A 25,108-nucleotide genomic window follows, 5' to 3' on the forward strand; every position below is an offset into this window, starting at 1 on the left:
TTCTTGGTTGTGAGGTTGACCAGAGAAGCTGTGGCTGCCCCGTGCCTGGAGGTGTTCAAGGGCAGGTTGGATGGGTCCCTGAGTAACCTGGTTTAGTAAGTGGCATCGCTCCTCGTGGCATGGGAGTTGAAATGAGATGGTCTTTAAGGTGCTTTCCAACCCAAACCAGTTTAGGATTATGTGTTTCTATTGTCCTGTCTCATGCAAACAGCTGCAGATGATGCCTTAGGTTTTAACTTTCATATTTTTCAAATCCTATACTGCTTAGTGTGTAACTCTGAAGTTTCTTGTAGCCTGTTAACTTCTGCTCTCTCGTGCTAGGTGGACCTAACAAAGCCTCTCCATGCCTGCTCTTCAAGGACACTCAGACCATCCTAGGCCCAAAATGTGTAAAACAATATCTTAAGAGGGGGGTGAGCTTGGGGAAACTGCATCATTAACTGAAACTTTAATTGGAGAATTAACCCTGATACACAAATGAACCAAACCTATAAAAGTGTGAATACCTCGTGACCTGTCATCCATCTTGGGGTCCATTTTTGGCAGTAGCCTCTGGCTCCCCAGGGGGTACCTTTGAAGGTCTTTCAAATAAATACCTACGTTTATTTCCTTACTCCTGTCTAGTCTCTGTTTTTAGGTGGCTTCTTCAGGTATCACAGAAAGGAAAACAATTGTTGCATGTGGCAACTTAAAGAAAACAGAGTTTGCACTGACTGCATAAATCCCAAATGCTCTAACAGTCAAAAGAGCCTGTATCATGCCTACTGTCCTGGTTCCACTGGGATAGGGTTATTATTCTGCTTTGTTAAACCATGACACCAACCTACTAGGACAATAGGCCTGACTGGTGAAAAGATGTGTAATGTCTGAGCAATGGCTACCTTTGATGTAGGATCAGGTACTTTAGCATTTGGGCTTGTTGCAGGCACAGTAACACGCAGGAGAGGCAAGAGGTGGGGCTGAGATCTACATACCCCTATTTTGAATAATTTTGAACAATGTAATGTAGAGCTCCCATTTTCCCCTGTTTTCCCTCTCTTTGTAAATTTATTCATATTTTCTTCCCCTCATGCTTCTCATCTCATCCAGAGTAAAAGAACTGGCTGAAGCAGGCTCATATCACTATTTGGTTGCTTATGCTGCTAACAGAAAAATCCAAATGAGCCATGCTGCACTTTACTTCTGAGACTTAGTCCTCAAAAAAACTGTTTCTGCTCCCAGGGAAGTCAATGGAAGTCTAATTAGTCCCAGATGTTTAGTACTAACAAGCACTTCCTTTTGGTAGAGCAAAGCAAAAGCAGTATTAAAACCATTAATTAAATAGGTTTGGCTCTGTCATCAGGTTATTAACTAATTCTAGTCATGGCAGCCAAGCTAATACTGCCTCTCACAGAAGGAGAAATAGTCTCGCCATGCTAGACATAAAAGCCATGAACTCAGTGTATGGCAAATCAGTATCTGGGCACACAGCTTGGCTTTCTTTCACACCAAAGGAGAAGTTCACCATCTCCAGCACTGAGCTTCCAATTTATCCCTTGGATTGCTGTTTGTGCAAGCCTTCTCCTACAAGATTAAGGGCTTGAGCCAAAGGGTAGCATTGGCTTTCATAGATGTTAGATCAGGCCCTATTGCTGCTGATGGTTTGCTCAAATTCATAGCATCACAGAAATCACAAAATGGTTTGGTTTGGAAGGGACCTTAAAGATCATCTTGTTCCAATCCCCTGCCCTGGGCAGGGACACCTTCTGCTAGACCAGATTGCTCCAAGCCCCATCCAATCTGGCCTTGAACACTTCCAGGGATGGGGCAGCCACAGCATTTCTGGGCAACCTGTTTCAAAGTCTTCCCTACATCTCCAGTACATCTCCTTATTCTCCACTGGTTGTACTCTAAAACATGGAGCAGCTGTCCCTGCTTCAGGACCACAAGGTAAAGGTCTAAGGTGAAGTCTGAACACCATAGAAAAACAGGAAGACATTTCTTTTAATCTGTGGAGCATTCCAAGCTGGTGCTTTAATATATCCACAGCCTTGTGCTTTTTACAAAATTCAAAGGTGTTTTTATTGTACAAAATTCCACAATGAAAACCACCAGCCAGTTTCATATATAACTGCTTAAAAAATATAATTATACACCTTTTTTGTAGTGTGGTAATTTTGACATTCACTAGCTGGAAGAAATGGAAACTGAGCAGCAATTTGATTCTGAGTTATTTACCTGGACAGGTTTCAGTTTGACCTCTATTTCTCTTATGTGCCTGAATAGACAGTTCCTGGCATTAACAGAAGACCTGATATAGTTCCTTTTCAAAGTCACTGAACCCTGTTAGCAGGTCAGGCTCCCACCATCATGTTCCCTTCAAAAGAGTGAATTTTCTGTGAGAGTACAGGACATAACATTTGTCAGTGACAACTTCTAGCAACACAACAGGCTAGTCATGTTAGGCCCAGCACAGAACGAGGATCTACAGAACTATTCCTGCAGCACATCCTCTAGACAATAATATAATTTTGGGGAAAGACAGTAGAAAGACAGATCCAAATAATGCCCCAGGACTGTGTTCCCTATGCATTATTTCACACTGGTATCTTCAAAACACCTTTTTGCAGTCTAACCTCCCATGACCCTTAAAAATAGATATATTATTCTTCTGCATTGAAATGCAACCATATGCAGTGATTTCCCAACACATCTTCTTAGAAATATAAACATTTCGGTTCAATGTTAGCTGGTTGAAGTTCATGCTCCAGGATTTTTTTTAAAAAAGCCTTCACCCCAGAGATTACTTTCTTCACATTAAACTCAGTTAAATATATATTGTACACAAGGGTCAAATTTCTCGTCTTTGAGTTAAACTGTGGATCTGCAAAACATGGCAAATTCATCTTCCAGTCCCCACAACCCAGACCAATGGTGCAAGTCAGGGGCACTTCAAAAGCATTTAAAATCCATAGACGAAAATCAAAGATGAGAATTTTACCCTTCATTTCTATGCACTGTCAGTGTAGCACCTGATTTCTTCAGTTTCCAAGGCATTTTGTGTTCCTATGCTTTAAACTGATGGCTGAAGTTTTGCCTGCGGAAACAAAAAAATGACCCCACGCCAACGATGATCACAGATAAAACTAACACAAATGTTAATATAATAAGGAAATTGATTTTCTTCAGATCCTCTTTTTCACAGTCTTCTGGTCTGATGTTCCTGACGTGCATTTCATCCTGGTATCCAAAATTCTGAGTGTGCTGGCACATTAAATGCTCCACATTGGGGATCTGAACATTTTTGTTCTGGATTATTGATGAAAGCCAGATGTTTCCACAACAGTTGAGTGGGTTCCCGGTGAGATACAAGTTTTTAAGTGAATTTTCTAATGCTAAAATATTGCTGTTCTGTAATGTACTGAACCTATTGTTCCGTAGGTCCAGAACTTCTAGTGGAGAGTCACTACCCCACTTAGGCAGCCAGTTCAGCTGATTTTCAGAGAGGTTTAAATGTTTAAGACGACTAAAACAAGGCAAGTCAATATTTAAATCTATCAGGCTATTACCATGTAAATACAAACATTCCAGAGACTTTTCCAGACCTGATAATGCTTTAAGTTCTATTTTCAGTCCAGGGTTCATGGAGAGGTCCAAGACAACCAGAGAAGTCTTGTAGAAGCTGTATGCTGGTAGGATGTTCAGCATGTTGTCAGCTAGATACAAGTACTGAAGAGTAGGAGAATCAACAAATGATATACAACCACTTTCCTCTCCAGCAAGTCTTTGCTTAGCTAATCCTGAGTACATGCTGCAAAGGCTGATATTATTGCTCTGTAGATTAAGCAGTCTGAGGCTAGGAAGATTTGAGAAGATGTCAAACTGCAGGGTTTGAAGATAGTTGTTTTGAATATAAAGATCCTTCAAATTTGACAATGCACCAGCATCAAGGAGAAGGTTCTGCAAAGCATTGTAGCTCAAGTCAAGGACAGTTAAAGAGATCAATGCACTGTCATAACTTACTGCAAATGCCTGAAGACAGTTTTTACTGAGATTAAGGGTATGAAGGGACAACATTGATTCAAAGAACTCATCTGGAATGGATTTGATTTCATTATAACTTAAGTCTAAATATACAAGCTGGGATAAATACAGAAAACTTTTGTTTCTACTTTGCTTCTGATCACGAAGATGGAAAGAAGCATTTAGCCATTCATTTTCCACGGAGTCCATTTTATTATGAGGGGATTCAGCAGTGAGTTGGATTAAATTCTTTGATAAATTCAGAGTTACCAGCTTATTTACCTGAGGGAACACTGGGAAGTGAAACAGTTTGTTTTCACTCAGATCCAAACACCTTAAGCTATATTCATCATCTGATTTTGTGGTGTGGAAGGTCTCAATGCTGTTCCTGCTAAGGTCAAGTATCTCCAGCTGCCTGAGGTTAAAATCAGAGATGCAAGTAATTGAATTCTTTGAGAGATTGAGTTTGGACAGGCTCACTAGAGTCTCAAAAGCACCTTCTTCTATTTCCATGATGATGTTGCTCTGAAGATCTACCTCCACAAGGTTGGGAGATCCCCAAAACATCTTTTGTGATATCATTATAATACTGTTGTCTGCCAAGGAAAGATACTGCAGTGCTGGAGCTTCTTTAATGAAATACTCAGCCATCCCATTGTACAGACTGTTGTGGGACAAGTCCAGTATTTCCACCTTGGGTAGGAGTCCAATCCCCTCTGTGCCATTTTGAGCAAGCTCATATAAGTGATTGTTGGCTAAATTTATTTCCAGCAAACTCATCATGTGTGCAAAGACTCCAGGCGTGATGAAACTTATCTGGTTAGAGCTTAAGTCCAGACACTGAAGGGAAGTGTAAAATGATAATGACATTTCAGGAATGCCTTGAATCAAATTTCCAGACAGATCTATTTTGTTTACATTTGGATGGAGCTCATGAGGGATTTGGTGGAGGTTTTTGTTGTGGCAAAATGCCTGAGAGTTTGCCTGCCAGAAAAAGAGAGAAAAGGAGTTGTCACATGACAAATGTAAAACATCTTTGCATTAAATGTAAGAAAAGTAACATTCAGCATCCAGGCAGATGCTTCTTCTGAAGCACTGATCACTTTTTCTGAGCATTCAGACAGCAAGAGCAACAATCCCAATTAGCTTCTTTGCAGCTAACAGCACTCATTTCATTTTAAAGAGATTTCTGACTTTGAATAGTAGAGTTTTATCTGCATGTGACAACTATTAAAAGTTCTCGGGTTTGTACCTTCCTCCTGGACTCATTTGAACAGTCCCAAGTTTCTCTGCAATCAAGCACCATTTCCTCACTTTTATGCTGATGTTTAATTTTCTCACTTTCATCACTGTATTAGATATTGCAGACTCTACTTGCAGTAGTAAGCAATACTTGGAAGAGCTTCATTCTGTTGGCAAGATGGGTTCCAGAGTAAGGAGGTATAAAAACCTATAAGGATCCTGTAGCACAAATCCTGTCTCTCCTTCATAGTCACATGCTCAAATATGCCTTCCCTTAGCTATGGCTTAGTTAAGTAAGGCAACTTTAACCAAAGGGGTCATTCAACAACTGAGACATTTCTGATGCCAATCTCCGAACTCATTCTGCTTTTATCTTCCATGTTTATCCTTTTCCTAAGGCAACAGTTCCCTTCTACTTGCATGGGGAGCATGCTTTATGAAACCACTCACACAAGACGCCTGTGATACAACACTGAAAACACAAATTATGTAAATTCAGTTTTTGAGAGGGAAAAAGATGTGATGTGCAGTGAGGGTCAGGCCTTTTCAGGCTAATTCTCAGCAGCAGGGTAGAGAAAAAAAAAACAAGCATCAAAGTCAAATCCATCTCCTGGATGCATCTGTTAACATTTGCAGCTGTTAATTGCAGCTAGGACTGAGTTCTGTGTCCAGAGCAAAAATTGGTGTGGGTGTTCATAAGGAACACTGGAAACATGAACACGATCATCCTTACATAACCATCAGGTTCTATTTTGTTGTTAAGGAGAACATACAGCAGGAGGAAATGGAACGTGAAAGGCTTAGGCGGCATTTAATTTACCGGAGGAAAACTCTTGTTATTAATGTATTTGGGTGTCTGGGTCATAGAAAGAACAAAAGAACAAAAGAATGAAAGAACGAATGAAAGGTAGATAAAAAAGAAAGAACAAAAGAAAGAATGAAAGATGAAAGAACAAAAGAATGAATGAAAGAAAGAGAGTTGAATCTTAACCTCTCTAGAGAAGCAGAATCCAGATTCCATGACGCAAAGCTTTTCAGACATCAAGAAAATATTAAATGTCAAAAAAATTAAATCCCATCTGTTTTATATGAACTTTGAGGTGAATGAAGTGGCAGATCTGTTTAGGAGAAGTGGGGCACTAGTCAGCATTTTGTGAATCTCTTTTGCATCCTCTGGGTTCTGGAGAACACATAAGAATGTGCCAGAGAAGTGCAAGTGCTCATCCAAACTGTAGATGTACACAAGCTGCTCCACAGTGCTATCCATGACACATTTTTCCCAAAGATCCCAAGTAAATTGACTATTAGAACCTAAACCCCTTCCTCTTTTCCCTCCAACTCACTCAAATCTCCCTCAGCTAAAAAAAAAAAAAAAAAAAAAAAAAAAAAAAAAATTAGGCAAAATAAAGGAAATTTCCTGGCTTCTCCCTGACAATATTTCTTTCCTGCAAAGTCACTGTACACTTTCTCATTTGGAGTTAAATTATGCCCAGAGTTGGCCTTATTTCCGAAGCATGAATAGCAGAGCAGGAAACATCTTCTTACTCATTTTTGGAAGAGGAAGAAGCCAGGAGGATACAAAAATCCAGAGTGAAAAAGCAGAAACTGCTTTGCCTCCTAAGGCAGATGCCAGGTTTCTTCTCACACTTTCAGCCAGATCCCAGCAAGTGCTGAGCACTCTCCATTGCCCCTGGGCACCTAGAGTCTTAGCAAAATCTTGATGCAACTCCTATCAATGCCAACAATCTGCTTTGCATTGAAGTTGATGGGGGAGAGGTCAGCCACCATTCACCATGCATGATTTGGCTTTTAATCTCCATCCACAGAACATTCCCAGTGATAAAAGGGAGTAATAAACTCTCTACCTCCCACTGTCTGCCGTTTGTTCCTATAACATTTCCCCTCTCGTTTTTCTTTTAAAACTTTCATTCCTTTTCACTGACTATTTTGATCCTCATTAAATTTCTTATCTTGTCTCTTCTGCACCATCTTTTCTCCCCCAAGGCTCAAATGCATGAACTTCTTTCTCATCAGGAGTAGGAAAAAAGATGAAGCGTGTCTCAGTGGGATGGAGCAAACAGCATCTGTTTGGTGTATCTCCTCTCCTCTCACCCCTTAGTCCAATGGGTTAGTAGCCTGCGACTGGAAAAGAGGTTTTTGTTAGTCTCATGTTCTGACTTCATCATCTCGGCAAGTGCTGCCACCAGTGTGTTTCAAGTCCATTGTCAAGAAGTACTGGAGGGTGAGGACCATTTGGTCCCATTAAGATGCTAGCAAAATAAATGACCCGACAGTTCAAAAGCTGGGCATCATTTGGTTTCTGACTCCAGTTCTTCACTGCTCAGCGCTGGGTGGAAGTTGTCACCCACCTTAGTAAGAGCCCTACACAAAGGAGTTGGACTCAAGCCCACCCTTGAGTTCTCCTTTATCAATTCGTGAAAAATTGAATCAAGAATCTGGGCTGGAGCCACTTGGCACTGACCCGTACTTGCACAGTGTCCCTGACCATTCTTAGAAGAGCTGCCCAGGTAGAGGTTTAGCTGTCAAACACAATCAAACCTCAGCATTTTGCCTGGGTACCACACATCAGCTGACCTATGACATCTGGTTATGCATCTGTCATTGCATCACCTCAAGGCAAAGGTAAAATAGGATTTCCTAAGATCCCTTCCCTTCTATAAATTATTTGAAATCTCCTCCTTTGCCAATTAATACGAATTAGCAAAATCACCTTTCTTTGGGAGGTAAAATATGCTATAGTTGAAGCTTTGCCTATACTTGGAAAACGATGTGAGTTAGGAAGAATGGCCTGACATTTGATCTGTTCCTTGTTGTCTCACAAACTGATAGATGTGTCGTAACAGGATTATTCAGTGCAGTTCACCCCCATGTCAGGGGTCTGGTAGGGACTGCTTACTTCCTAAAATCTTTTCTATGAGGGTTTAATTCAGCAACAGAAACACCTGTGGTGACTCAGAAAGCAGCCTCAAAAGGTTTCTGACTGTGAACCTCTTCCATGAGATTTGGGATTAAAGTTTCCACTTCTGAGCCTCTGTTATTCTAAAGGTGCGACCACAGGGAAAGTACAGTATAAAACAGTGAGGCTGTGATGTAATGTAGGACTATCAATGGACAGCTAATCAGCTAATCCAGTAGCTCCTTCTTTCTTTAAGCTGTGTTTGGATCCACACCAAATGTCCAGTGAAGGAAGGCAATCAGCATGGACATTAGCAATGCTGAGCTGTTGATTTACACCAGGCGAGTATCCTGGCCCCTGACTGCAGCGTGTTTTTGTCAGGGCTGATTTTATCCCAGCGTAGTTGTGTTGGCATGATGAAAGAAGTTTACAGTGGAGCAAACTGGAAGCAAACAAGTGTGTGCTTACTTCTCAGCAATCAGCCTGGTCTGTGACCCATCAAGAAATGGGATGAAACTGCTTGGATTATTGCGTGCCTCACCCAGCCTTCATGTGACTATGACACGGGACCCAGGCTGTTCTGTTTACAGTGGCTTCATCAGTGTTCCCTCTCCAGCCAAGGAACTGAGCTACCCAGTCACCTTCCCAAGATCTTTCTATATATACACTAGGTCTTAATTTCTCTGGAATTCAGGAAGTGTAGCAATATGGCAGGGTGGGCAGGAATGGAATGAGTCCCACAAGGGAGATGTGTACATCTAGCAAATAATTTTTTCCCTATTTTGGAAATTCTTGAGGATTTGTGTTGAACAACTTCAATGTTCAAGGGGGAAAAAAGTATTTTTAAACATCCTGGTGCAGTCAGAAGCACTTGGAGAGGGAAGGGAGAAAGTTCAGCTGTGAATATCATTTATAATATTGTACCAGGTGCTTGCAAAAATTCAAGGAGCAGATTTTGTACTGGAGCAAGAGTCTTCATCATTTCTCTTCCCTTCAGCAGAAGTCAGGTACAACTTCCCTGGCAGAAATGCTGCATCAGGTCAGAGGAGGTCAGTTCACTTGTTATTACAAAAGAGCTGATATAGAAGTATTTCACAGAAGATGCCTTAATTAAAGCACAAAGAACAACTGATATAAAAGAGTTGATTTTAAGTCTAAGTTCTTTTTCTGTCTTAGCCACAGAAACTCTGTACAATCTTAGGGAAATAAATCAAATTTCTTTTAACCAGGTCCTCCTTAGAAAAAAAGCTGAGATAATTACCCTTCTTTGCACCCCCTCCTGCCCTTTGTGTGTTGTCATTATAACAAGGACACAGACTGATGACAGACTGTTAAGCATCCCCTCATCCTGCAAATCCCACCTCTGCCATCACAGGGAGCCTGCTTCTGGGGGTTTCCCTTCTCAGAGACTGTAGCTGCTTGTGCAATGCTTGTAACAAGGGGGTCTCGACCTCATTCGGGATCTCAAGGGGCCTAAGTACAGACACAGCCTTACCATTTCACAGGATGTCCCCTCTGAGGGTTGATAGTTCACCACCGCCAGGAAGAAAATGATGTACAGTTTCATGGCTCTGCAGGTAAAAATAATTATGGTTAGATTTTATATGGGACACAGTGGTCAACACATGCAAAAGCTGGCAGAAGGTCATCATCTAACATGAAGAAGGACAGAAGCAAAGCAATAAATTAAGCCACCTCTGAGCATACAGCACTAATGACCCACCTGTGTAGCTTTGCATCCGTTTCAGCCTGGTGGGAAGAGATTTATATGAGGACTTGAAAGGAAAGTCCAAAGCACTTCATGGGGTTTCCCCAGTGTGATTTCAGCTGCTGCCTAAATGATATCCAGGACACTCAACGGAGTCCAGATGTTCAAGCTGGGCAGGGTGTCTGGCATCATGGAGAAAGAAAACTACTGAGACCAAGTTATCGCCACGCTCCCCATAGACACAGCTCAGACGCTTTCAACTGGGCTGAAGTTTTGGGGTGCCATGTCCTGAGCAAAGCAAATGGGTGCCACTCAGAAACAACCAGAAGTGGGAACAGTTTTCATTTCCATCCACAACATTTTCTACTCCTCTTATCCCAGAGTGTCAAAGACATTTTACGTGTATATCCTCGTTAAGTTAATGCAAACAGCTTAAGGAATGGACAGAGATTTTTCATTTTCCAGGTACAGACAGCTTTTTAAACACATTTGACAGGACATCATAGAACCATATGTTCCACAGAATCACAGAATATGTAAAGTTGGAAGGAACCCACAAAGATCATTGAGTCTAACTCCTGGTCCTGCACAGCACCACCCCCAGGAGTCACATCCTGACCCCAAGAGTGTCCAAATGCTTCTTGAACTTTCTCAGGCTTGGGTTGGAAAAGACTTTTAAAAGTCATCTGGTGCAATCCCCCTGCCATGGACAAGGACAGTTGCCTTACAAAGAGACATATAAAACAGAATGGATTTGGGTGAAACAGAGAATTCATAAGAGTTTAACTGTTTGGAAAGCACTCCATAAAAGAGCAGAGAATTGCAAAAGGAGCAAACAGCACTGGGAGGCCTGTCACTAGACAATGGGGGAAAAAGGGAACCAAAGCCAAGGGCAAGCATTCCTGCTTCAAACAGCTCCAAATGCAACCCCAATCCCATGCACAAGTCACTGGCATCAATGTACTGTTGCTCAGTGGCTTCCAGCCACAGAGCATGGAAAAGCTGGAAACAAAGAGATGGGATCATTCCCAGCTGATGGAGGTCCCTCTGCTTAGTCACTTTGATGGATGCAGCTGATGGCCCTTGACAGCACTGACAATCACTGAACAGCAATGCCAAGCTCCTGATGGGAATCTGCCTGTTTCTCCCCTTCCCAACCAGAGAACAGAGCTGTGTATTAGGAATAGAGAAACTGGGGAGGATTAGACCACAGCTATTCTGTGTACAGTTTGCATATTCCTTCCATTTCACAAAAAAACCCTAGTGATGGATGATGATCTGTGACCCCAAGGGGAAAGAACAGGTCTCAGTAATGGGATCAGAAGTGTGTTCCTCCCCATTAAAACCAGACCAAGGATGTTAATTCTCTACCTTTGAATCAATGTTTGCAAAATATGCTGAAATCATCCTATGGAAGGAGGAATTGCTGGTGTCACCATCTATAATGTTTCTGTTGTCCCCCTCTGTTCTTCATTCCCCATGCTTAGAGCAGTTGGAACCTCCTCTAAGGAGGAGAAATTTATTTTTATCATTTGAGTATTAGTTTACTGAGGTGGCAATAAAAGACAAACATACCAATGATTACAAGGCTTTTCTCCAAGCCCTTAGAGGGAAATCCTTTCTGTTCAGACACAATGAATTAAGCTGAGAGTATGACCCTCAACAGGGCACCACCCTGAGGGACAGCATGTGGCCAATGTGCTCTGCAATGTCTGCCCTCGTCACACTGTCAGTGCAAAAAAAGTGTCTCTGCCTCTTAAATAATAAACCTGACACAATCCAGGGTCTTAACATACTTTGAAACTTCCTAAATTTTAGGTTTATAAAGCAGCTGGGAAATTGATTTGTTTGAACACAAAAAAATTATGTAATGGTTTGCTGTGTAAGGCAAATCTGTAATAAGCAAGGATGCTGTCCCTTGAGGTGTTTCTAAGGCTTTCCAAGGTGTCCCTCAAGGTGTCATATCCTGAAGCTCACCAAGGATGTGGTGCTCTCTTCCAGCATAAGACCACATAGACTGTCCTCACAGAACCATTTAGTTTGGAAAAGCCCTCTAAGACCCTCAACTCCAACCATTCTCCCAGCACTGCCAAGGCCACCACTATCCCATGTCCCCAAGTGCCACATCCACATGTCTGCTAAATCCCTGCAGGGATGGGGTTCCACCACTGCCCTGGGCAGCCTGTGTCAGTGCTTAACAACCATTGTGGTGAAGAAATTTTTCCTAATATCCAAACTAAAACTCCCCTGCCACAACCTGAAGCTACTTCATCTTGACTTGTCATGGTACAGCTCAACCTCCTTGTTCATGGAGATTCCCTTCCTAGGGTAGTTTTCAGTTCAGCTGTCCAGCTGAGGAGCTTTTCCTGCCTAGCTTTTCTCTGAACAACCTTTAGATCCCTCTCAGCAACCTCTAGTGTGACACATCAGTGCATTCCCCTCCATTCTACCCTCTGGGCAGGTCTCAGCATCCCCCCACCCTCTCCCAGTGCCAAGTTCAGGCCCCATTCCCTTGGTGTGAGAGAGGATGTCTACTGGCGCTAAACCCTTCCTGATCTCTCAATCCACAGCTTACAAAAACAGTTTGGGAGCAGCAGTGGCAACAACTCAACTTAAAGGAGATTTTATTGCTTTGAGGCTTTCCCAGAGTTGAAGCAGCTTCACGATCAGTGCCAGTTTGCTCCCACTGGCAGCTGTGATAGAAATCCTAGCATAACTGAGAGCAGGATTGAGCTCTGAACCCTATTTAAAGTCACAGCTTTCCATCACAGTACTTCAAAACCACCCAGTGCCAACCCCTGCTGAAAAATACAGGTGGTTTCAGTCAACACCACCCCCAAGGAGAATCAGTAATTTGGTAAAATAATTCTAGAAAAAGCATACCCTAACCATGTACACTTAACAAATAGGAAAGGCAGAGAAGGCAGAGAAGACCAGTAATTTGCCCCAAGACGCATTTCAAACCATGGAATAATAACAATTTATTCCCAGTTTCCACATCAGAACAATGTTTGCCTCCATCTCTATCACAATATTAATCTTGAAACTACTTCATAGATGTTGTTTGCAGCTAATAAAGGCAGAACTTTCCAGATTTCCCCCAAATGTAATTTTTGTTACTGCATAGACAATTAACGGAGATGCTGTCCTGTGCCAAGGAAAGTTAAATACAAGACAACACACAGAACACAAATCAAACTCCCCAGGGTCTGATCCTTTTCCACACAAGACTTTTTCCTGTTAAGTTAGAGCCTTCAGGGGTAAAAAGAGTGACTATCTCACATTTACCTTGTTTCAAGGGTTTCTTGCATCCCCAAACACCGCTTATCATCTCTTTAAAAAGCATATCCAGTTCTTCAAAATCAATTCAGTCCTGGTATCGATGCAATTATTCTTCAGCTTCATGTTCACCCATTCTAGACACCTAGAGGTTCACTCATAACTTCAGAATGAAGGCATTTTCAGGGAAATAACCTTATTTGGGACAGTGTCTGCTTTAAATTATGTTGCTTGTCTTCCTCTCCACTCCTCTCCGGGCTCTTGCTGGGTCCTAGCCACCGCTGTTCTCCAGACAGAGTCGGCTACTGTGCAACATCCTGAAGCCCTTCCTTGGGGCAGGCACTGAGAAACGGGGATTTTTGCCAAAGGAACTGTCAGGATCAGGCTGTGGGTTTTCTCAGGAGAATAAGTAACTTATTGGCAATGCCATTGTTTGGCTGTGTGCGTGGGGCATGACAGTGTGTTTACTTTCGGGTTTTGTGTCTGCAAGTTGCATTCCTGGAGGGTTGTAATCTCCTGCACCTAAACCTCTCTTTGCATCTTTAGGGAAACAGTGCTTGAGGATTAAATGTTTAAAATTCATGGCTGATAAATATAAACCCCAGAATCCGGAAACCTGTTCTGGAAGAAATAACTTTTTCTTTTTGCGGTCATCCCACTAATGAGAGTGTGACTGCAGTCTGCTGTCAGAACAGGGGTCCATTGCTGGCTACAACACACTTGATGGGTTTTCATAGCATGAGGCAGGATTTAGGGATAAAGGCCTCAATAAAGACCTTTTCAGATAAGCTGCAGAATTTTTGGTTGTGAGTACATAGTGCTGAATATACTGGATCTGCTGGGAAGAATTCCCACTGCAAAGGGGTGCTTTTGTCATGCAGAAGATGATTTCAAATTGCCAAAGTTCAGCTTTTTATTTATTATTTTGTGCTGCCCTCTAGAGCTGAAGTAGCTGGTTTCCTCATTTCCTTTTGCTAATTAAGTCTTGCTTCAGGAAAACCCTCCTCTACATAGATTTCCCTGCTGTTTTCTCCCAGAGACACAAGCCTGAACTGCCACAACACACTTTTCCCATGGTTGAAATAATGTGCCAAAGAGCTGGGCTCTTAGTTTGCTTGGTAATGCATCCTGAAATTAGAGGTATAAATCACAGAATTATAGAAACCCAGAATGGCTTGGATTGGAAAAGACCTTAAAGTTCATCTAGTTCCAGCCCTCCTGCCATCAGCAGGGACACCTTTCAACTAGACCAGGTTTCTTGTCTAGCTATAAAAATACTATGACAAGGTGACAGGGGAGGGCATGATTAGGTGCAATGGACAGAAAAATACACATTAAGCTCTCAGGAGAATTGTCCACCAGTGAGATTATCACAACCTCAGACAAGTTCCCCTTCACTGGGCTCTCATCAGATTAGTTTTGATCACCTTCCCCCAAGCATGTCATGTCTTGAGCTTTACTTGCAGTGCTGTTTTTCGCTTCATCCCTTTGGCACGGTCCCTGGAGTCAAGCTCTCCATTTGCAATCCCCTTCGGGTAAGAAGGAAACTCATGTTGAAACTGGGGACCACTGTGATATCCAGAGATTTAAATGCCTTTTGGATGCTCTGGGTTTAGAGTTTGTCTTGTCAGCAGTGTGCAGTAGCACTTGAAAAGCACAGACACCTTTGCAAGGCAAACCTCAAATACTGATTTGAAGTACAAGGTATCATGCCTCTAATTAAGAGCAGTGAGTGGCCAGGATGATGGCAGCTTACAGTTTTTCTACACCTGGATATTCAGAGCACGTTAGGAAGTTTGGATTTATAGGAATAAAAATAGCAGACATTTTGGTTCTGCTTTTTAAAAAGCCAGCTCTGTTCCTCAAGCTGTTTTACTGAGTAACCAGGCAGCTGTGCCAGCTGAACTGTAAAGAAGAGCCTGGACAGAAACAAATGCCAAAGCAGGAGGGAAGGGCATGCACTGATTCTACTGCTCAGGGCTTTGCTTCAATAAAAACACATTCTTGGAGGACACCAGCTACACTGGGAAAGATCAGTGTGATCCCTGCCTTCTTTGTCCTTTCCCAAAGGGGATCTGGCAGCAAACAGTTTCAAAGCCTCCAACACATTTGGCTGATTTCCCAAACTTTCAATATTTTTGGCTTTGGGCTACCCAGCCGTTTACACCTTAAAGTGGTGTTGAAACATTAGCATGGTATTGGCTTGGTAAGACATGTCTGCAGGGCAAATGTCACCTGCATCAGTCAGAGACTGGATCATAGAATCATAGAATGGCCACATTTGGAAGTGACCTTGAAGATCATCCAAGCCCCCTGCCATGGGCAGGGACACCTTCCACTAGCCCAGGTTGCTCAGAGCCCCAGCCAGCCTCATCTCCATCATGCAGATTGGAGAATCAAGCTTTTTTGCCCACAAAATAGCAAGGGCTGTGCCATCCCAGTGATGCCAAAGGGTTTGCACCTGCAACTCTGTGAAATCCTGATTTTCCAGTGGTGTATCAGCAGTCACCTCCTACTCAGTTTCTGTCAAGGTCAGTTGAATTTCACCCTCTGTCACCTGAAGTGAGGGGCACTTCATCAGACCTCTCCTCTCCTCCAAATCCTTTCCCCAGCATGGCCCAGAGCAAGAAGCAAAAGAAATCCTAGCTGCTGGCTCTCACCAGTCAGTCTGTAAACTGCTGCAGGTTCCCAAGGGTTTCAGAAAAACCAGAAAATGTCTTGACAATTTTGTGTCTTTAGTCTCCAGACCTTTTGGAGTCCGTCCATCCATAATGCTGCTGCTTTCTAAGGCACTGCTTTTGGTTGAATCCTGTGTCAAGCTCTATGAATCAAAATCTCCAGAGAAGTAAATGAAACAAGTTCCTGCCTTAGAAAGTGGGTCTGAACTGCAAACACAGGAGTGGGACAAGTCTTGCTCCCTTTTGGCTAGAATAGCTCCCTGGTGATTCATCCCACAAGGGAGTTGGAGACAACATTAATATCAACCCTATTAAAAAATAAATAGTCAATGCCGTCCTCAGCCACAGGCTGGGGCACAGCTCCAGCTCCTGACACTCTACAGCATCTCCAGAAACTGATTCTCCTGGGTTTGTTTTGCTCCTGCAATCTTCACTGTGCTTGGCATCTCACAGGCAGATGCAGCCCCCAGTCTTTCTGGTGTCAAGTCCACATATCAAAATAGAGACTCCTCCATCTCTTGTAAACCCAGCAAGGCTTTTCTCCTGTCTTTTGAAGCTGCTGCCTTCCTTCTCTTTCTGTCCTCTCTCCATGTGCATCTTTATCATGTGTTCAGCCAACAGCATTTCCCCACAAAAATTAACATTTCCAGTTATTGACGTTTTAGCCAGGTTCCCTATTTTATTCACCTTTTGTCCTCCTAATCTCTCCAGGAAAGAAAATGTAAATGAATAAAAACTGAATGAAACCCACAAGCCTGGAGAATTTGTGAGTGAGGGGATGGGCTAAGGGACAGAGGGAGATGGGAAAGTGAAAACTCTTACATCAGCAAAAAGTGACATGTACTGGCATTTGCAGATTAAACTATCTAACCATGAAACACTCTCCCTGGAGAACAAAATTCACATTCAGAAACCAAACCAGAATATTTTCTCACCAGTTTATAAAATATTTTTTTAATTCAGCAATATTACTTTTTATAGACAGTGTGGTCAGTATTTGGGAAAGGGTGTACTCATTTTATAAGATCCAGTAGGAGACAAAATGAGGTGAGGAAAATTATTTCTGATAGATTTTACATAATACTGATATCCCTCCTTGAATCCATCCATCACTGTATTAGTAAAAGGCCAAGCACTGATACAGTAACTAAGACATAATCATCTGCTTTAAAAAGAGATGACTGGTTGTAAATTTTTGTTCTTGAAAACTAGAGGATTTCAGCATTTTAGAGTAATATGTTTATTTTAAAGTTTAAATGATTACATCTTAGTAGAAAACCCATATTATCACTGTTGTGCAGAGCCAAATTATTGCTTCTATTTAAGAGAAGCATATTTGTCTTTTATCAAAAATACTTTTATCCAAATTACAACTGGGCTTAGCCTTAGAAAATTTACTGTGACTTTTATATAAACTGTGATTTTCTAAAACTTTATTACTTCCAAATATTGCCTAAATGTTCATTTTCATGATAACAGCCCAGATGCAGCAAACCCCTCTCTGTAAATCATCATCCACCCAAGGTGACATTCAAGCTGTCAGGATCTTAAGAGCAGCAAAATAACCCTGCCATCTCACACCTCATGCTCCAACAGAGAGAGCTCAATGACAGCACTGATAGGAAGAAGAGCAGATGAGCCAAATAGCATTTTGCCTATTTTACTCAGGGACTGTGTGATTTGCCCAAGGCTATATTAGGATTCAGGGTCGGAAAGCTGGGTGAGTGGCATTTAATTGGTGTATAATGCTGATCTCTGCAGCACTCCTGGTTCAGAAGGCTATAATGCAGTAACAGCATAAATAGACTGAAGTCCTGAGAAGAAAGAAAAAACCAATCATCTCTCCATCTCCTATTCCTGCAAACATGGAGAATAATAACAAAGACAGTGTATGACAACTGTATTGTTACAAACTAACTGGTGCCTCCTTAATGTAAATGATCTAACTCACACAGTGCAAGTCCCTGATGGATTAAATATACAACTGGGTGGATAGAGCCATCTACACAGTGTGTTTAGCCAGTTCCTCAGCCTATTCATAAACACAGAACATTTTATTTATACAGTACCTTCCTCATCTGTGTTAGTTTTAAAGGCTGCAGCTCAAAGTCACCAGAGCTCTCATCTCTCCCGCAGTTGAAAGCGCAATTTTCCAGCAGGCTCCCGGGTTCACACACGTCTCCACATACCTGCTCTGTGGCTGGAGGAGGAGAAGGTTTCGTCTCTGCTTGCAGCCTTTTTTTCCCTGACTCTCCCAGCAGCCTTTCCAGCGCAAGCCGAGGAAGAGTTTCCTTGGGGAAGTTGTACCTCTGTTGCATGCCAGCTGACTAAAACTCTGCAAGCGCCGAGAGAAGTTTGAAGTCACAGGGAAAAAAAAATACTCCCCATAGACTAGTCCTTGAATTCATTCCTTTGCAGTCATGAGCTCTTGTATATTCCCAGGCTCCCCAGAGCATGTGAATACATACCTCCGTAACAGTTTTAAAATGTGTGTGTCCTCTGCGCTTCTTTTTCTTTTCCATTTTGTTCATTCAGGCTTGCCTTATTTCCTGCAGCCTCTCAGCTGGTAATTATGCTTGTCTCGTATTGACACATGAAACATTCTGTGAATACCACAAAAAATCCCCTCCACAGGCTTTGGGGACACGTGCTTGTCTCTCAAGTCATCCGTGCCTGTCCCACAGCTGTCAGCCTGGAGATTCTCAGGGGCTGAGGTAAATCAGGGGCACTGAGCTGGCTACAAAGCTTACATTTCAAGTCCATGCAGGATGAGGTGTGTAGGAAAAGGGTATACAGGAGTAGAGCAAGCACATCGTCTTTGGTGTCCCAACAGGTCAGCTGCATCTCCATGGCACTGCAGTGGGATGGCCAAACACACCCTTGGGGGAAAGGATAAATTCAATTTAATGCTTGAATGGGTAATAACATAAATACTTTCTAAAAAGGGCTGTGGGATGAATTTTGCTTTCTTTACTTTGGGTGCAAAGCTCCCTTCTATTTCAGTTGCAATGCTTTTGTGTAAGTTGGTGGGGGACTTGCACGTTGTCTGTGTTGTCTACATCTGCTTAGACATGCTCCGATATCTGGGCAGGTGTTCACTGGCTCTGCATGATCGTTTGCAGCACTGTAAACCTCTGACAGGGTTTTGCCAGCTCTTCAGTGGATGTCTTAGGACCAAACTGAGTCTTGGCTTCACCAGCCAGGATAAGACCTCCCCATGGCCACCCAGCTGAGGAGCTCCCACGGGCACCAGGGATCAAAGAAAACATCCCAGGGACCACCACAAACCTCCCACCTTCTCCCCTGCATGTACGAGGATCATCTCAACAGAGTGATCTCCCTCAGAGGAGAGGTTTGCCTTCAGCATCATATGTTTTATCCCCTTTTCACTTAGATATGCAACAATAGCCAAGAATTTTCATTTAAAAAAATGAGGTGCTGGCTCCCTTCTCCCAGACAGCATCAATTCTGTCCTGCTTTCCTGGATTTGCTTATTAAAATCAGGTAAAAACTATGTCATTTTATACCATGTGCCAAACAGCTTTGTAAATTCTGCTAAACATTTGCAGGCTCCAGCTTTTGCTTCTCTGCAACAGGTTCGTTCTCTGTAGCACACCAGGTCCTGTGAGTCAGAGTTACTTCAGACCTGCACCACACTGGGAAATTCAAAATGAAAAAAATCTACAAATGTGAAAAATGTGGTTTGTTAAATATCTCAGTAAATACACCTTGCTCATGCTGTTGCAATAAGATTGCAACAAGACTAATCCATTTAATAGCAACATGTACATAATGGTAATGAAGGAAACAATAACGGTTTTATTACTGCCTTGGCTATTGCTCATGTACAGGTGTAGCTGTATATGCATATTTTTTATTATTGTTGTGGTTGTCGTTGTTGTTACTATTATTATTATGGGCCAAAACTCAGCCCACAGTAGCTTATTTGGACAGATTGACAAAGGGAGTTCACCAAGGAACAAGGATATATTGTATCCCGTTCCTGTCACCACACCAGGACAACCTGATGGCCAACTTGATGTCACAGTAGCCAAGCCTGGAGGATGACTGCAGACCTTCTTCTTAGAGATGGAGGTACAATTGTACTTCCCAGGCGATGCATGGCTAGCTAATAGGAAAATAGTCCATCACAGAAAGGATAGGAAGGCTCCCAACATGAAATTTCGGAGTATATGGAAGCAGAAGGAATAATTCCCACAGATCCTGCTACTGTTAGACTCCATCTCTGGTGTGTGGGCAGCGGAAACTTGGGTCAACCTATGGTTTATTCCCAGTGACACCTGAGTGCAGATGGCTTTTCCAGTTACATCTCTCCCACTAAAGATCACTCCCAGGGAGTGATCCCTGGCCTGATCCGCACAAACTTTGCCCTTCTCTAGGGCAAGTTGGACATGTCCAGGTGTGTAACACTCCATTATCTACCTCTGGATGGTGACCCCAGAGCCTTGACATCATTGTTTCACTTTCTTTTAGAGTGCCCTGAGTAACATGGGGACAGTGTGCAAAGCTGCTCTAGAATAGTGTAGGAGGACTGTGCGGAGCAGAAGCAGCCGAACCTGATCCAGGCCCTGAAGAAAACCCAAGGACTACACCCAACTTGGAGAGGACAATCTGGCTTGGTGGGGAAGGGTGCCCACGGAAGACCTAACCCCCAATGTGGTTGATGTGAGGAGCCGGGTTATCTGACAGCATTGATGTATCCATGCATACCCCATGAAAGAACCTGAGGACCCCAGGAGGGACACCTCACCCTGCAAACTTGTAGGATCTTGCCTCCAAAACTTCTTACAAGCACCAGTCCTGCAATAACTTCTGCTGGTACTAGGGCAGCAGGATGTGGCAATTGGCAAATGCCACTTCAAAACAAAAAGGCCACAGGTCAGTGCTGGTCACACAAAGCCAACCCTCACTATCTCCTGCCCCTCCAAGTCTCATGGGATTCCCACTCTTCCATAGTAGAGGTGAACAGGCTTGGTTGGTGGGGCTGGCATGAAGACAAGCAGAAGTGCATGAACAGAAAGCAAAATTCCCAGCTGCTGAGAAGCTCCAAGACATCACTGCCACTACAAGTGTCATTATCTTGAACTAATGTTAGCCCAGTTGCTTTCTAGAAATTATATTAAAGAAGGAAAAAAATAAGAAGAAAAATAAGACAAAAGAGAGAAGACAAGAAGAAAAGAACTGGCAGTTTTTAATCACTTGCAAAAGATTAGAGGTTGACCATGTGCTCACCTCACACTTAAAATAGGTTCTATCATGTCAACAGGATGACCAACTCTAATTATAAATTACACTTCCCAAGACTAAACAAGGTTTAATATTTATGCTTTCTTTCCTCCTGCTCCGATTATAGCTTGTTCTTTTTGAAAAAAAAAAACCAAAACACGAGGAACAAGAGGTCCAAGAGCTTTGCTCTGGCCCCTTTTTCTATTCCTGCTGGTGTTGAGGGAAGTTTGACGCTGGGAATATGATGATGCGTCACATGCTGGGATTTTGGCTTGTCTTGGTGCTGATGCTTGTGGTGAGCGGAACAGGGAAGTTGTCCTGGTCAGCTGTGACTCCTGTCCCTTATCTGTCTCATCGTATGTTACCTGCAGGTCTCAGGTACTGTGTCTTCAGCTGAACTTGAAGAAGAAGCTGCTCTTGGCATCTCCCTGGACTAGACTTGGCTCAGTCCCCTCTGGTCCCAGCCATAATCTTCCTCAGGTCCACCTCACCTTGGGCCATGAAGACATTGACCTTGCAAGATGCAGACAGCTCCATGTACAACTGCAAAAGAGACATACCTTAGCTAGCTCCAAATCAGCCAGCAGTGACTAAAGTAGGTGTGAAATTCATCCCAAAAGCAGGGTAAAAAACACGTGTCCAGTTCTCCTGGGGCACTTCACACTCACCCAGCCAGATATGACCAGCTATGAAGCAGTCAGCTGCGCCCATGTTATGAATCAGTGATTCGAAGGATAAGCACAATCCTGGGCATAGTTCTGGCTCATCTTGTCACTCTTAGGTGACAGGGTCCCCAGGCACTGCCTGATGCCCTAGCGGGCAATGACAAAAAATTGAACAAGAATGAAACGTTCACGGTGCTCAAGACATTTGTGGAGTGCTTACGAATGTTGTACATCACTTGAAGTGGCAGATATTGTGGAAACTCCTCGTGTAAGTAGGCACTACTGCAGGATAAAGATGAGGTGGTTTTGGTGATAAGGGTCTTCTGCAGACTGAGACACCACAGAAAATAATACAAATAAGTTGGGAAGGAAACATTTCCCCAGATGTGGGGGTTGCTGGGGCATGCAGCAGTGAGGCAGTAAGGGAAAAGGGAGAGGAAAAAAATGTGGGCAAAACTCCCAGATAAGTAAGCTCATATCACAGGAGCTTCAGAGTCTCATAATTTTGGGAGGGTTGAAATGGGGCAAATGGAATTTGTGTTTGAATTGTGAGGGGCCAAAACTGTCTCCAGGGCCCTCTGATTTTATTTCCCATCCCCTGTGGACCTCAGACATACACCATTGCCCAGCAAGACTTTGAGGTATGGCTTGCAGTTGCCAGGTCTTGAGAAGATGGAAATAAGGACAGAGAGCTCCTGCCTCGCTTGCACTTGCCCTGCCAGCTCAGATGGTTGGAGGTAGCCTGCATCCAACCCAGATTTCAGGTGTTTCTGTCCACTACTATCTGCCCACCACTTTTTCTGCCCACTACAATCTCCAGGGACATCTTCTAGCCTGTGTTTGAACATCCCAAAGCTTAATCAGGAGGTTCAGGAAACTGTACTCCATGGAACAAATCTGGTTTATCCTGAAATGCAAACCAAATGAGACTGATGTGGTTTCTATTGCAAATATTTCTCATAACTCTGCTCTATCACTGCAATAGCAGGAGGATCTATGAATCAGGTGGTGCCAAACAAGCAGCGGAACAGTTTTCTCTGTTGTCTGTGCTAAAGGGGTTAAAGATCATGTTTCACTCTAAACCTCCGGTTCCATTTAAAGTGTGAAATGTCATCCATTCTTCCTTCTCTTGGTATCCTTTCAGGTGGGGAAATGGATGTCAGTCATGTCTGGCATTTTCAGTCCCTGCTATTGACTCAGACCTTACAAAAATCAGTTTAAACTATCAAACACCATTGAAATAAGCAATTTTCCCTTCTTGCTGCCCCTTCTTTCTACCTCTTTAGCTAGATGATGACTTACTGGAGGGAAGCTATAGTGAAAGGATTACTGTCATTCTATGTACAAGGCCTTGAAGCTGATGATGACACAGGTAATTTTCAGATCATGCAGAAAAGGATTTCACCACAGTTGGTTGAGAGTGTGATTTTGCTCCTTCTATGGTTTTTTTAGGCAAGCACTGAAAACAAAAGAAGTTTGCAATCATAATGCTAGGGAGAGAAGAAATTGGTTAGAAATGCTCTATTTTTGTCATGTTCCTTAAACCCTTTGATCCTTCCCATAACAAGCCCTTGTTCCATCACTATGTCACCACTTTATTTATAGCTCACAGGTGTGTTATTTCCAAAACGTCTCTGCTTCCCGCACAGTGTGTTAGCTTTTCTTGAAGAATATAATTTCCACCCCCAATGACATCTTTTGGAATTTTTTCCATAGAGAAAAAGGATTGAAACCCTGACTTAAACCCTGAGCATGGTCCTTGTTGTGCAGACAGTCTGTCATGACAGTCCCTGTGTGCTCTGCTTCAGATGAACATACTGCAGGAGGAGAAAAGTATCTGTGCCATCTAACAACCCCTTTGGACCAAAGAATGAAGCTAGGGATACACTGGGAGACATAGGGGAATGCTGGAGTTATTTCTGTGGACTGAGAAATCAGACATAGGGCAACAATCTGAAGGAAACAATCCTACTCATCTGATTTTTACAAACACTGAAACCTAATTTGCTGCTGAATATCTTCTAGATTTCAGAGGTGGGATGCACTCAGCAAAAACTTCAGACCCAGTGCACAGTCTACGTTTCCACTAGGAAGTTTAGTGCACTGGAATGGTGAAATATGGGGAACACAGAAGCACAGATAATTATGCTCAAATATGTATCACCAGCTCCCTGACAGGTAGAAGAGGTAATGGCAGCAGCTTTGAAGAGCTGAGTAAATTCCTGGTCTCCTTCTTCTCTTAGAAATTTGTAACCCCAGAATGATGTCATAGGTGAAAAAGATGTGATACCTCTGATCAAACATAGACATGTACAGGGTTGGTATCTATTAAAGGACCCACTGATTCTGATATCCTCCACAGCTCATGGAGGAAAATAGAAGCCTTTCTTGCTTGTGATTCATCTCATTCTCCAGCAGATGAGTCACCCACGAGGAGCTCCAACTTTCTCCTGTGAACAAGGGAGTGGTGAATGACTAACACAGATTCAAAATTAAGGGAAATGAGTCCCTCTTGTAGTCAGGAAACAGAAAATTTGGGGATTTTTTTTTTTTTTGCTGGTTGTGGGTGTACCTCCTGCTGGTGTAAATCCCAGCTTTTCAGCCCAGGTTGGACATATCAATTCCTTAAAATAATTTCCAGGTTTCCTTGAGAGAAGCCAGTTGGGATGATATTTCTGGAATGTGTTGCAAATGTTTTAAGTGATTCTGCCATTCTGTTGTTGCTTTGAGGGTCTGACATCCATCATCCCACTGAGCAAAGCCCTGAACAGAATTCCTCCATGAAAAGCCTCAGTACCCCTGTAAATCATGTCCTCATATAAAAATTAAAAGATCTTTGTTAAGAAATTGGGATACAGTTTCTGGGGTTAGACTGTACACCCCTTTTCCTCCTCAGGTCAAAGGCACTGTGTTTTAGACAATGATCCTTACAGATCTCATGACCTCTCTAGAAGGTCTGTCTATGCCATATCATAAGTATCTCCTGGATGAAGGGGTGCGCTTCTCTGGATTTGCTTTCTGGCATTAAGATTACTGTATTTTTATCCTCTCCATATAATGAATTAAAAGAAGAGAAGCTCTTCTTTGCTCATTGGACATTCTCAAAAGGTCTCTCTTGCTGATAGCACACTTCACAACTTAATGGATGAAATCAGCTGTTCCCAGGACCCATGACTATGAGAATGGACAAACCTATCCTTGCTATGTTTAGATCTCGGTCATTTTCAGCTCTCAGGTAAGACATGCTTGATAAGAGACTAGTCCTTCTACTGCACATAAGTGAATACCCATTTATGCCTGATGGAAAGTTGGTAGACGTACAGCTCCTACCGACCTCTCCCTTTCTCCAGACACACACATACCAACCCCC

The 25,108-nt window shown here is 42.8% G+C and overlaps 1 protein-coding gene across 4 annotated transcripts; it reads right to left on the bottom strand.

Moving 5' to 3' along the window:
• Positions 1–1,981: 1,981 nt before the first annotated feature.
• Positions 1,982–18,566, bottom strand: LOC125321486 (transforming growth factor beta activator LRRC32-like). Of its 4 annotated transcripts, XM_048294405.1 has the most exons (4): positions 13,158–13,635; positions 9,885–10,051; positions 9,657–9,732; positions 1,982–4,986 (listed from the first exon to the last, which is right to left on the bottom strand). In XM_048294405.1, the coding sequence occupies exons 3-4, from the start codon at positions 9,726–9,728 to the stop codon at positions 3,046–3,048; spliced, it is 2,013 nt and encodes a 670-aa protein (XP_048150362.1). In that variant the 5' UTR covers positions 9,729–9,732; positions 9,885–10,051; positions 13,158–13,635; the 3' UTR covers positions 1,982–3,045. The 4 variants fall into 4 exon arrangements, with proteins under 4 accessions (XP_048150362.1, XP_048150364.1, XP_048150363.1 ...); XM_048294407.1 differs by lacking the exons at positions 9,885–10,051; positions 13,158–13,635 and adding an exon at positions 18,016–18,566; XM_048294406.1 differs by lacking the exons at positions 9,885–10,051; positions 13,158–13,635 and adding an exon at positions 17,896–18,008.
• Between the last annotated feature and the right edge of the window lie 6,542 nt (positions 18,567–25,108).

The sequence above is a fragment of the Corvus hawaiiensis genome, chromosome 2 (assembly GCF_020740725.1).
Source record: "Corvus hawaiiensis isolate bCorHaw1 chromosome 2, bCorHaw1.pri.cur, whole genome shotgun sequence".
Lineage (NCBI taxonomy): Eukaryota > Metazoa > Chordata > Aves > Passeriformes > Corvidae > Corvus > Corvus hawaiiensis.